Raw genomic sequence first — 14,052 nt, forward strand, 5'->3', positions numbered from 1 at the left:
TTAGCCCCAGAAAAAAAACAAATCAGTGAAAGAAACAGATCTCTAAAAATGTATTTCCAATTCATAGTTACATGCAGCCATATCTTATTATAGTCTTCAATTTTTAGGATAAAGGGAAGTTCCTACAAATGCAGGACTCATGTAAAATAGGATTCCCACAAAGGAAAAAAAAAAAAACCCAAAAAACAGGCTAGCAATGAATTTCTCCACTGTAACAAATACCAGAATAAATAATGTCTCTGGAGTTTTTCAAGGTAAAAAATACTATTTAATAATACACCTGCCAAGCTCTATAGTTTATGAGAGAGAGCAACAGAAAGAAATAGTCCAAATGCTTGCAGAACAAAACAAATACAAGTCTTAAAAAAAAAAAAAAAAAAGTATGCCACTGATTTAGAAATGGTCAAAATAAAGAACTTACAAATAGAGTTGTTATAAAATTAAAAAATAGGACTGACGTGAGGAAACAAGTAAAAATTAGTAGACTTGCTAATATGGCTATAATGAAAATTCTATTAATGTTAGAAATGATTCTGGAAAAAGAAAATAAAAGCACAGATACAATGATCTGGAACAAAAATCTCGGATTATGGTATTGATTGGATGGAGGTAAAGAAGCTAGAGAAGAATCAGGTATATTCTTGGGCATCTAAGCTGAACTAACCACATAGAGTAGTGCCATTCACTAAGTGGGCAGTGGTTATAGGCAGAAGAACAGGATATAGAAACAAGATAAGTTCCATTCTAGACAGAGTTTCAAATATCTTTGGAACATCCAAGTACTAATGCCCAATGATGGTTAGATTGGTGGGTCTACATATATTTTTTTTAACCAAGAATATGTATTACTTTGGGGTGCCTGGGTGGCTCACTACATTAAGCATCTGACAGTTGACTTCTGCTCATGTTACGATCTTGCAGTTTGTTTGTCGGTTCGAGCCCCACATCAGGCTCTGTGCTGGCAGTGCAGAGCCTGCTTGGGATTCTGTCTCTCTGCCCCACCCCTGCTTGTTCTCTCTCTCTCTCTCAAATAAAAATAAACTTAAAAAAATATTTTAAAAAGTATGTATTACTTTTATAAATCAAGAGAAAAATAGATGTTATAAAGCTCCCCCCGCCCCAATTTAGGGGAAAAAAAAAAAAAAAAGACCCTGGAGTAATCAGCAAATGTCGACCAATAAAAGCCCTACTTCTAGAGCTCGGCATGTGTTTTAGTAAGGCTGACCTGACCTCAGTGAAAACTGTCCTCATCCCTTGGGGTCAATGTATAAGTCACAAAGATCTTTTTTTGTTCAGAATAGAAGTGACCCTTAGTTAAGCTTTCTTTCCTGAGACTCTACCCATTTTTAATTTACTTGTCCTTCTTTGGGTAACTGGGGGAAGCAGATGGGAGGAGGTAGGGGATACAACCTCCCAAACAAGAAGAGGCCCAAAGCTATCTTACTGCAATAGTGTTGAAAGAGAAGAACAATAAGAATCAAAAGTAAAAGCACCAGCCACTAGAGAGGAGTTAGGTCTATCCTGTTTCATTGGGGCAAGTGTTGATCTCTCCTAAGAAGTCAGAGTGTGTATATTCGTTGGCATTATAAACCAGCATAGCTCCCAGGTTTTATTTTTAGCTACTATGAAGTTTAGAACCAACCACTGACTTTGTCCTAAAACCTTTTGGACTATATTCCCTTCCTAGACTACTTGGAATAAGTTGCCCAAAGACTTAATTTGGCAAAGTCCTAATCTTAGTATTCAAAACCACCTTTGTAGTGCTGGTTAAGAGGCTTTAAAGACTATGATCATGTCAACTTAAGAGCAAGACATTTTGAGGGGCAGTTTCAAAATTGTGTGTCCTTATTTTTTTCTTTTCTAATAGAATTCCTCTCCTGTCTCTGTTCAACTACATTTTGACTACATAGGACTCCCTGCCCACCCCCCACCCCCCACCAGCTTTTTCACTGTGTACCGAATTCTGAATTCAACCTCTGAATTCTATCTGCCTCTCCAGCTAGGCTGTTAGATCTCGTAGGCAGAGACTACTTTCAGCCTTGTGTCTCCAACACTTAGTAGTTACTAGACCCTAGTACTGATATGTGTGCCAACACAAATGAAGGCTAAATAAGTCCATAGACAATTTTTTTTTTCTTTTTTCCTTTTTTTTTTTTTTAAAGAATCCCTCTTAGAGGGGTGCCTGGGTGGCTCAGTCGGTTAAGCAGCCGACTTCGGCTCAGGTCATGATCTCACGGTCCATGAGTTCGAGCTGTCAGCTGTGCTGACAGCTCAGAGCCTGGAGCCTGTTTCAGGTTCTGTGTCTCCCTCTCTCTGACCCTCCCCGGTTCATGCTCTGTCTCTCTTTGTCTCAAAAATAAACGTTAAAAAAAAATTAAAAAAAAAAAAAAAAAAAAAAAAAAGAATCCCTCTTAGAGATGTATCATCATTGCTGAACTCTAAAAACAAGGAACAATGAAGTATATTTTCTGAAATTTACCTCCTGGTCCATTGGTTACTAATATACAGTGATACGGGGAACAGATCAACAAATGCATTCATGGGATGAAACCATCAAATATTTACTTGTTGATTCTATTTTGACAATGTGTAGAAAAAAGAGAATTGAAAGGGATGGGGGAAAGATTTCACTGTCTATGAAAGAAACATACTTGACAAGTATGCCACATATTTAGCACTGGAATGAAAGAGATTGATATTAAAATTAAAGTTTCAGATTTTGAAATAATTTTTAAAAATTATATTCCTTAGATTAACCTTGTGTTGAAATGGGTAAAGCTTTGATAGTTTTTCATTATATTTTTGAAACTGTTACTACTAAGATTAATAAATCTTGTATATTACCACCTCAGAAATATTTCACTTTCTCTGTGTATTTTTTGTTTTTAATAATCTGAGAAGGAAACACTTTACCTCAACTGTTGAAGTTCTATAATCACTTTGCATAGATACAAGACCCAGAGTTATTTCAGGCATAAAATATATAATAAATAAATGAGACAGTTAAGCTCAGGGGACCAAAAGCAAGCCTCCAAAAGATAGGGCTGTCAGCATCATATGTCAGGAAAGGCCAGTTTACCCTGACACATTGAACCAACAGTCATCTCAAAAAGTGGGTACTAAACATTGTTCAGTGATAGTTGTTCACACCATAGTATCCAGCTCTAACAAAGATCTTATATTCGAGCATCTTTGCAATTTTGTGTTTTCAGGACCAGGCATGTAAGTGCCTTCAAAATCAGTAAGATTGACACTTTGAAAGTAGCTCTAAAAGCACATCAGGGTCATTGAGGCATTCACTTATCACTGAAAGATGATTCTGTAGTGTCTTAATACATAATAACTAGAATTATCAGCATCTTAATGCTTGAAGTAGTTTGTTTTCCCAGATAAAATATTAGATCATAGAAAATTTAGTTGTAAAGAAAAACTATGAAGGTCATTAAGGACCAGAGAGAACCAGAGAGATACATTCATTCATCTATTCAATAATATTTATTGGAGATTAACTCGCTCAATTTGTAGTATTGCTGGTACTGTGACTGTTCTCTTGACTAACTCTTTGTTCTCTCTGCTATATCAGATTTTATATTTATTTCTTTATGTGGGAACCTATACTCCAGTAAACCTTGCATACACCTTAATTCTGCTTCAGGGTCTCTGTCTTACAGGGTAAAACAGTAACAATAGTACTTCTCTGTTGGCCATATTATTTCATTTATGATTTAAAAATGTTAATAATAGGGTCATGCTTTCATTAACTTGGCAATTACCAATTCTGAAATTTGGTTATGCCGCAGTTGATGGTTTTCTGTACTTATGATTGGCTTCCACTTCGGCTAAAACTTTGATTGCTAATTTAAGTCACATTTATATTCATTACTTAAGATTTTTTAAATGTATAAAAATGTAATCATGTCTGTTAAACAGGGAACAATTACTTACACTTAAATATTCATTTTTTTTCCAAAGTCCCAAATGGGATATCTTAAATAGTTCACTAAGTACATGATTGTAGTTATTTTTAAAAATCAAATATATGTAATTTATAGGCATTAATGCATTTTTATAATTTTGAGATTGGGAGTCACCCTGGAAATTGTTGATCCAATAATCCCTTATTTTACAGGTCAGAAAATTAAGCTCCTGTGGAGTCGAGGTTTATAGAAGTAGAACAAGGGCCTAAGTATTACTCTCAACCAGTATGAATAGATATAATCATGTGTTTGCAGTAATGTATATGTCAAAACAATAGTCTGAAGTTAAAAAAAATTTTTAATGTTTATTTTCAAGAGATAGAATGTGAGTGGGGAAGAAGTAGAGAATGGGGGCAGGGGATCTGAAGTGGGCTCTGTACTGATAGCACAGAGCCCGATGGGGCTTGAACTCAACAAATGGTGAGATCATGACCTGAGCTGAAGTCAGACGCTTAACCAATTGAGCCACCCAGGTGCCCCTAATATTTTTTTTTAATGTTTATTTATTTTTGAAGGAGAGAGAGAGAGACAGAGAGAGAGAGAGAGAGAGAGAGAGAGAGAGAGAGAATGGGGGAGGGGCAGAGAGAGGGAGACACAGAATCAGAACCAGGCACCAGGCCCTGAGCCGTCAGCACAGAGCCTGATGTGGAGCTCGAACTCACCAGCCGTGAGATATGACCTGAGCTGAAGTCGTCTGCTTAACTGACTGAGCCACCCAGGTGCCCCTAAATTTTTTTTTTTTTAGGTTTTATTTATTAAAGTAATCTTTCTACCCATTGTGGGTCCTGACCTCACGACCCCAAGATCCAGAGTTATATGGTCCACCAACTGAGAGCCAGGAGCCCCTAAAGAAATGTTTATGTATAAACTTTCTGTTTTTTTTTTTTTAAACATTTTATTTTTAAGTAATCTTTACACCCAACATGGGGCTCAAACTCACAACCCTGAGATACAAGAGCTGCATGCTCCACCAACTGAGCCAACTAGGAGCCCTTATACTACTATCTAAATGCTTTGTTATCTAACATTCTGAGACCTCCTAAAGACTTGCATAGCAGAGACAGAAAGAAGAAACTAATGTGGTTATCTAAGTGATAGCAGATGAAGGCCTAGACTAGAGTGTAAACAGTAAAAATAACAGGAAGAAACACTTCACATAAGAAAGAAAACTGACATGATATTAGGATCAGTAGAAGCCAGTGAGTTAAAAAAAAAAAAAAAAAAAAAAGGAGACAGTTTTATATTTGATTCCAAACACAAATGTAAAAACAAATAATACCTAAAATCAGGAATGTCCAGACTTCTGATAGCACAACCATCTAGGTTTTTTTAAAAAAAAGAATATTCTCAGTACATATATATGTATTATTTATGGATATGTGCTAATACTATATACATTATGAAACATAAAAAACATTTAAAAAAAATGAAAGTAAAACAATGTTTTAACAGTGTAAAAACTAAGGATAGCAGTATGAGTTAATATGCTTTATTTTTGAAAAATTCTAACACTTGGTCATATAGTCTGATTTTAAGGTGTTTACTTTGATACTCGGTTTTAATAGTTGTCATAGGTGAAAAATTTTCTCAGCTGTGATACTGAGTTTAAATTCCTTCCACCCAAATTACATAGAGTTGTTGAAACTTGACTACTAAATTTCTATTGTTACTGACATCAATGTTTTGATACTAACCATTTTTAACATATGACTCTGAAAGCCCATTAAAATGCTCCAGTTGAAAGGTTTTTCAACAAAAAAATTCTAGTTTAAGTTTTTTAATACAAACATTATAAGTGACATACTGATTTTGGCAACAGCAAACCTGCAAGAATGTAAACACTTCCAAATATTCATTTTAAATGATTTTCTCGATAACTTTCTTTTGAAAAGCAGTAACTTTTTCATTGTTATACTGTCCTCTTTATATGGGCAAACTCAGAATGTTTGTTTTTTAAAAACATTAGGTAAATATTCCTTAGGAACTTACCACAGAAAAGAACAGCAAATGTGTAATGTTATCTTTTTGAAAAAGAAAACTACATAACAACTTTAAATTTTACAACTTTTTGAAATGCTTTGCCATGAGATAACCAATGGAAGTGTAATAATAAAAGTTATGATCATTCTCTTACTATAAAGTATTGTAAATATTTTACTGTATTTTAAAGGCTCTGTTTTTATAACATTAATCACATTGAAGACCTTTTAAAAATTTTTTGCTTTGATTTGCTACAATAGCTTGCTTTATGAGTGAATTTGATATGGTATTCTACAGTTTTGCTCTGGAAGCTGCATTCAAAATAAGACAAATAGTGCATAATGTTTCTGATTACATGGATTTCCATAAAACTCGATTCTGATTAAAAAGTTATTATTGAGAATTTATCTTTTCTGGTATACCTTTCCTTTCTTGGCTCTGTTTGAACATGCTTTTAACTACCTAAGAAGTAAGATGTCAACCCTTAATAACACAAGGCTCCCTCTTACATGATAAATATCAGAAGAGTTGACTGGTACTGATTTTCAGTACTGCAGGAGAAGGAATTAACTTTATTATGGATTGAGGTAGCTAGTACAGGCTTCTCAGGGAAAAGCAGGATTATGGAAAGATAGGAAAGTATTTAGATTGGTTTACTGGAAGGTTTCAATAGGTTTGTAGGAAGTTGTAGGAGAAAAAGAGTGAGTGATATGAGAAAAGCATAAGCAAGAAAGTACATGATGAATTTGAGACATGGAGGAGACCAGGCTAGAGGATTCATGATGTTGAATAGCTGAATGAGTTAGGTAGGTAAGTGCAGAGATCCTTAAATATGAAGTTCAGTCATTAAGAATTTCATCCTCTGGAAAAAAAAAAAGAATTTCATTTTATGATGAGCTGCTAAGGAGTTCAGATCAAGAACACTGAATATACAGCTTTGCAGACATGTTGGGGGGGGGGGGTGGGCAATTCTAATGAGGTAACAAGTTCAGGGAAGAAAATTCTTCTGGAACAAAACATTAAGTTTGCACCACAATAGATTCTGAAAGAAAAGTGAAGGAGAGGGTTTTGTTTTCTACCTTTGGCAAAAACACAAGGTTGAATGGAAGTTTCTGAGGGAACATTTAGCACAGTGTGATGGGTATCAATGATAGTAGACAGATGACTTAATAAAGGATTAGGTTAATGTACAGGTCCAAATTTTTAATTAAGTAAACATTGTAAAAATATATATAATATGCATATATAGGAAAGATAGTTGTGAATTCTATAGTGACTTAAGTGCTTCCTTTTTCGCTTTGGAGGCTTTTGAATTGCGTATCATCCACAAAAGCCACCATACTATCTAAGGAAGGAGGAGCCAAAATATACTTACAAACTCACTTGTTCTCTCATCCCATGTCTTTTTTTTTTCCATCCCATGTCTTTTTAAATAAACCAAATGAAATCTTCATTACATCTCTATTTCCTGTCCAGAGCCATTTCCCATAGAAAATGGTCTCTAAAATAAGGTGCATTTGCCTCAATAAGTGCACACACACACACACAAAACAAAACTCTCCCATACAATTTTTATGTTAGAAAAATGAACTTAAGCTAATTGACTAATTTTTAATAGAAGGATTGATAGGAGTACAAGTATATACTTTCTAGCATAAACATTTATGAAAGTACACACTCAATGTAGAAAGTATAATCAGAAAGTATGTCAGAGTTGACTCTGGGGTGGGGGTTGTTAAATATACAGTTTATCAGCGCTTTCCTCTAGAAATTTTGATTTAGTATATTTGAACTGGTGCTTGGGAATCTGTTTTTTAACAAGACCTCCAAGTATTTATTTTTCAGCCATGTTTAGGAGATTAGCAATAGACCGATTTCACGAAGTCCAATTCTGGGTCTCACAATGCTAAGGGCTGTGTGATTGGTACCTCACCTATTGTGAGACAGCTAGAAAGATGGGTTGTCCAAGAGCTCAGCAGCAGAGCTAAAGCTCATCAGTGATTCAGGGACTAGCATCCAGCTCACCTTATGTCTTGTACTTTTATTGAACCAAAGCCAGCTTACAGTAGTTGAATTTTAGGGGTAGCAGTATGTGTGTCTAGAGTAATATAGGAGTTGATTCACCTTTAGGTTTGAAGTCAATGATTGTTTTAAAGCTGTTATCACAGATTTTTACTATGTTCCATGTGTTTAAAACAAATCATGGCTGATCAAAAAACTTTATATCTTGTTTTTATGAATGCTATATAAACATGCTGACACATGGAAATGTAGAAATTAATTTTCTGCTAAGGCATTTGGGTGTGCAAAGATAAAATAGTTATCCAAAATGTTAAAAAATACTAGAAGATATAATAGCTAACATTTATTAAGTGCTTACTATGTGCCAGGCACTGTACTAAGTAAGCACTTTCAATACTGTATATTTAAACCTCACAACAATCCTATGAAGTAGGTGTTTTTAGTAACCATTCTGCAGATGAGTTAACTGAAGGAGCACAGAGAGGTTAAGTAACTTGCCCATTATTTATACAGTTTTGTTTGCTTGCTTGCTTGCTTGCTTGCTCATTTTAATTTGGGAATATTCTAAATAACTTCTAGAAGACACCTATTTTCATGTTATGACTTAATTATCTGTTGACTTCTTTGACTAAATGATTATCTTGAAACTTGATTCTTCTACTGCCTTGTTCTTTCATGAAACAAAACCTCTTTTTGTGTATCTTAACAAGGAATAAAAAGTGGCATATATATACTACTTTGGAACATTCAAATGATGAAAGAACATGACAAATAAAAGCAAAGTGTTTACTGCCACTTTGAACATGTAGCCTGATGATTTATATCATAAGTAAAATTTGTAATGGTGTATTGTTTAAGCTTTGCTTATAACTTACTAAGTTTTTAATGTCTGAAGGATATTTTGAGCACAGAAAGAAATTTTGGCAATTATTTGTGTTTTAATTGATGTGCCATTTATTCAAATTTTTAACATTGCCAATTTCAATCCCTAGTTTTTTCCTTAAGGCTGTAAGCTCGATGTATGCATTAAAAAATAGGTATCTATTTATACCCTCACTAGGCCTTCAGTTAATCTTTTAATTATCAAATTAAATTCCCTGAAACATTTTAGAAACAATACCAAGGTATGTAATGAATCAAAAAAGCATAATCAAATAATTAAATCTCGTAAACCTAAATCTACGAAATCAAATTTATAAATTCAGTCAACCAAGTTCTCCTAAATATTAAGCTTTGTTTACAAACTTGTTACATAATTCATATTATAATCACAAGTCTAAGATAAAAGATTCTCTAAAAATATTTCAAACATCTTTAAAAAAAATCCCAGAAAATACATAGACAAATTATCAGTTAATGCCCAACCTATCAGTACATCTTTATCTTAAAACTAATGTAAAGTCTTCGTATTATAGGTTGGATTCATTCCTTCAGCCTGCCATTTCTTTATCCCAAGACTACAAATCTGCTAATAGAATAATAATGCAATAGAATTTCCATCTTCTAGCCTTCCATCACAACTAGGCGTATACATTTGGGATCAGGGCAGGGGACCTGTGTGTCTGCCAACCACAGTCTGCATTGGACAGGGACCCTTCTACCTCTTTCTTATAGTCAGGTTCTTGCTTGCCATTGTTAACAGAAGCTTTATGAGCCCTCACATAAACTGAACATTTAAGTTTTACATTTTTGCAACCTGGTTCTTTTCCTAGAAATGATGCATCCTGTAAGTTTCTCCCTTAGGTTTTAAAACCTGGTTCTTTTCCTAGAAATGATGCATCCCTTAAGTTTTTCCCTTGGGTTACACTTAATCCCTATTATAATTGGATTTTCTAAGTCCAATTATGTAGAAACTCTGTAACCTTTGGCATTAAAGCCTATTTGTGTACTGATGGGGTTTTGACACCCTACTTAGGTTACTATAGCAACCCTTTCTCTTTTATAATTTAATAGCTGACTCATTGACCATCAGTCATTTTATTGACAAGGATGATCAAGTTTAGTTTTTAACCCCTTTAAATTCACAAAGCCAAAATGATTTTTCTCTCCTAGGAATGCCAGAATCACCTCCGCAGATATGGAAATGTGAATCTGGAACTGGTGACTCGAATCATTAGAGATGGTGGCCCATGGGAAGATCCAGTGTTGCAAGCTGTTCTTAAAGCCCAGCCAGCATCTCAGGAGATAGGTACTTCAGGAGACTCAAAATCAAAACCAACATTTGTGAGAAGCAAGCGCAATTTTCATTTCTAACTAGAGCAGTAATAGTGATTTTTCTTTATCTTCTAATACTGAATAAGAGTAATGTATTTTCACATGAAGTGTGTTTAAATTGTTATACTAACCTGGCCCAAGAATGATTTTTGACACCAGACTAGGTACCTTTATGTATAGTAATTTTCCATTTATTCTAATGGGAATTCAGTGTAATACACTTACTGTCCAGATGTTACTTACAGAGAGTTTGTTTTCATCATTTGTTATATTTTAAAAATCTAGTTAAGTAGGAACAAACACCCTTAAAAACAACAACAACAACAACAACAACAACACCCTGCTTAAGCACATGGAATCTCCCTTATACAGGAAACTCTGAGGGTTGGAACTCTTTGTCAGTTTTTGTCACCACTACTGCATATCCTATACCCAGCCCAGTGCCTGGTACAGAGTAGGTACTCAATATAAGTATTTGTTAACTGAACCAAGTGACCATCTGAGGAATGTGTAAGTGAATCAGTGACGAGTTGAATGAATTCCAAGTACTCTGGAGCAGTATTTCCCAAACTTCATCCATTAGTAGAAGTTGAGTTTTATCTCATCCCTGAACGACCTGCATGCTTTGATATCACCTCCTTTCCAGCATAGATCCACTGTGTTTCCTGTGGGCCAAAATTTCCTTTTGAGGCAAGAGGCTCTGTCAATTACTTCTAGGTAATTCTTTTTAAAAACTGTTTGCCATATTGTTCCTGAGCCCCAGAACATTTTGGATCATCAGAATTTAGAATGTAAACTCAGCAGTAGTGTAAGCAGAAAAAGCATGGAAAACATTTGAAAGCATGGAGAGAGCCCATGGAGTGCAATTATAAGATGGCCAGAAAGAAAAGACAAGACTTCCCACCCTTGTTCTGGTGAGGATACTTCACACCACATATTGTGCTGAGCAGGTTAGGATCTTTCCATTTGCCTCAGGTTCATAAGGGTTGGGGGTAGGTTTTGAGTAGAGTTGAGTGGAGAAGGGGCTATGCTTCTCCAGCTTAAGAGCAAGTCAACTCCAGATACAAGTGTGGAGGACTGTGACAGAGATAGGAGAGAAGATGACGAAAGAGAGAAGATCAGGAGAAGTAGTTAAAAGTGGTGGGCTGAGATAGGAGGTAGAATAAGACTAGAGGAAAGAGCTACAATATATATCATAGTGTTATAGTGGTAAATACCCAGGGCATAAAAGGAGACTGGAACTTGATGTGAGGGTTTCAGAAAGGAGTAAAAAACTGAAGAGGGAGGCAGTTGGAACTGAGGAGGAAGAGTTGTACCATCGAGGAAAAGTATATAGAGTCAATATAGGGAAGGCAAGGGTGACAGACTGAAGAAAACTATGAGGAGCCTGGGGAATGTGGTCAGATGGCACAGAAGCTAGATGAGGAGCTTCAAAAGGAGTGAGAATAGAGAAGAAAACTTGGGCTTTTCGGGGGGCTTTTAGGCTTCTCTGACTAGGAGCTAGAACAAATCTGTTGGTTGGTGTAAGGGCTGATGGTATGTCTCTCTCTCTCTCTCACTCTCCCTCTCTCCTCCTTACGTATATATTCCTTTCATACTTCCACTAGCATACCTCACTTTGGGAAAAGCTGCTCTAGAGCCTCATTAATATGGATGACTCTCCTCTAGTTGGTGACCATTAAGATAAAGACCAGTCTGAAGTTTATCTTTGCATTAACTCTATAAATCATTGTCTGCTTATCATATGCTGTAAACGGAATTGCAAGGCACATGTTGAAGCCCAAATAAAACATCACTCATAGGCATTTTAGAAGCTACTGATTAAACATACACAAGTAATGAAAACATTTTGATCTGAAATCATGAAATGTGGATCCCTGTTCCTGCTCTGCCACTTATTCTTTGTCCTTGGGCAAGTCATTTGACCTCTCTGAGTCTCAGTTTTGTGATCTGTGAAAGAAGTATTATGATACCTGTCATAGGTTGTTGTTAGGTCTAAATAAACTTAGGTAGATAAAGGTGTTTATATGTTTTTAAGTTGTGTAAAGTATATTAATTAGTAATTATTCTTAGTGATACATATATTAATAAGCAATCCTTTTTGGTACTACTTTTGGCTTAATTTTTGATAAGTAATAAAACATTTTCATTAATTCATGTTACTTTTTTCTATAAATCTAAATCAATGTGGTTTTAATGACAAAATAGGATTCAGCCTTTTAACCTTATGTGAATGACAATATTAGGCAACAAAATATAAAGTACATAAATAGACTAGAAATTCCAGACCCCATGTTATCTGAAACATATTTTAACATATTAGTGAACTGAAAAGAGAGTATTTCATTTTTTGTTAAATTTTTTTCAATTTTTAGACTGAAAAGAAATCAAAAGATACTTCTTGAGCAGTTTTGGTGTTACTCTTATTTCCATTTTTCCAATCATATGACTGAATATTATTTTCATAAATAAACTCCTACTAAGGAATATGCTATTTAGTTAAATAACCACTTAATCTAACCAGATGCCACATGTTAGTGGTAGAGTTTCAAACAACAAAGTTTGAGAATCTTTTCTTGAGAGTAATAAGAGTTTGTTTTCTTTTTAATATAGTGAACAAATATTTAAGTTCTGAAAATCCACTGTTCTTTGAACTACGTGCCAGATACCTAATTGCTTGTGAACGCATACCTGAAGCAATGGCTCTTATCAAATCTTGTATAAATCACCCAGAAATCAGCAAAGACTTGTACTTCCATCAAGCACTCTTCACATGTCTGTTTATGTCACCTGTAGAAGATCAACTATTCCGGGAGGTATTGTTTGAGATTATGTTTGCCTTTTACTATTTTAACCTTATCAAAAATAAAAAAAAAGTAGCCCATTCTTGTAAAATTCCTTTTACAGTAACACCAAAGCTTTTAGGATTACATTATTTAGATGTGTCCTCTTTGACATTATTCTTTAAGCTCGCATTGAATTAGACAATCTGAGATTGACAACTGATGAAATTAACAAAGCATTCATCAATAAGCATTATACATGTTGAGCTTATTGTGTGACAGAAGAGGTTAAATAAAAATAGGAAGCATTTTAAATAAAAATTTAAATTAATTATTCAGCACTTGTTTTGTAAATACTTTTATAAAGTATTTTCCCTTTTAATAAAATACTAAGAAATTAAATGCTCATGTTTGTTGTTTTCGTTTTTTTGTTTGTTTTTTTTTTTAAGATGAAAGAATCTTTTCCTAACATAGAACCTATTCACTTACAAGTTGTGGACATTAATGAGATTAAAAGTAGTTATAAATTGCAGGTGCTAGATAGTAAAACTATGAAACCATGAATATTTCTGTATAATTCATCATTGTTTTTGTAGAAGAAAACCAGAAATTTAAATTTTTTCCTGAATGTTTAATCTAGACATTTAATGCAACTAGCTTTTTAGGTATTTTTAATGATATGAACTGATTTTTCTTTTCCTCTTATAGCATTTATTGAAAACTGATTGTAAGAGTGGAATTGATATCATCTGTAACACTGAAAAAGAAGGCAAGACTATGTTAGCTTTGCAACTCTGTGAATCCTTTCTTATTCCGCAGCTCCAGAATGGGGATATGTACTGTATCTGGTAAGTGTTCCTAATATGGAAATTGAAATGGTAAGATGGGGAACAAAAGGAGAACTGGTTGGCAGAATCTGGACTTTATGTTTTAAAAAAAGTTCTGTGAAAATGTTAAGCCACATTTTAAAAATTTACTGTGCAAGAAACAACAGTAAGTTGTAAGATCTAAAAATTAAAAGACAATGACCATGTGCCAGTAACTGACAGTATAAATGTTTAAAGTATGTATTATAA

At 34.4% G+C, this 14,052-nt stretch overlaps 1 protein-coding gene across 4 annotated transcripts in view; it reads left to right on the top strand.

Moving 5' to 3' along the window:
* The window catches only part of ZNF654 (zinc finger protein 654), a 94,781-nt gene that overhangs the window by 60,569 nt on the left and 20,160 nt on the right, over positions 1-14,052 (top strand). For 2 of the 4 annotated variants that reach the window (XM_019429951.2, XM_053903231.1), the window contains exons 4-6: positions 10,032-10,167; positions 12,807-13,009; positions 13,685-13,824. In XM_019429951.2, coding sequence (XP_019285496.2) covers positions 10,032-10,167; positions 12,807-13,009; positions 13,685-13,824 — 479 coding nt within the window. Of the gene's footprint in view, positions 1-10,031; positions 10,203-12,806; positions 13,010-13,684; positions 13,825-14,052 lie in introns of those variants that run through there. The other 2 variants (XM_053903233.1, XM_053903232.1) reach the window with 2 other exon arrangements.

The sequence above is a fragment of the Panthera pardus genome, unplaced genomic scaffold (assembly GCF_024362965.1).
Source record: "Panthera pardus isolate Hobbes unplaced genomic scaffold, ASM2436296v1 HiC_scaffold_16, whole genome shotgun sequence".
In the NCBI taxonomy this organism is placed as follows: domain Eukaryota; kingdom Metazoa; phylum Chordata; class Mammalia; order Carnivora; family Felidae; genus Panthera; species Panthera pardus.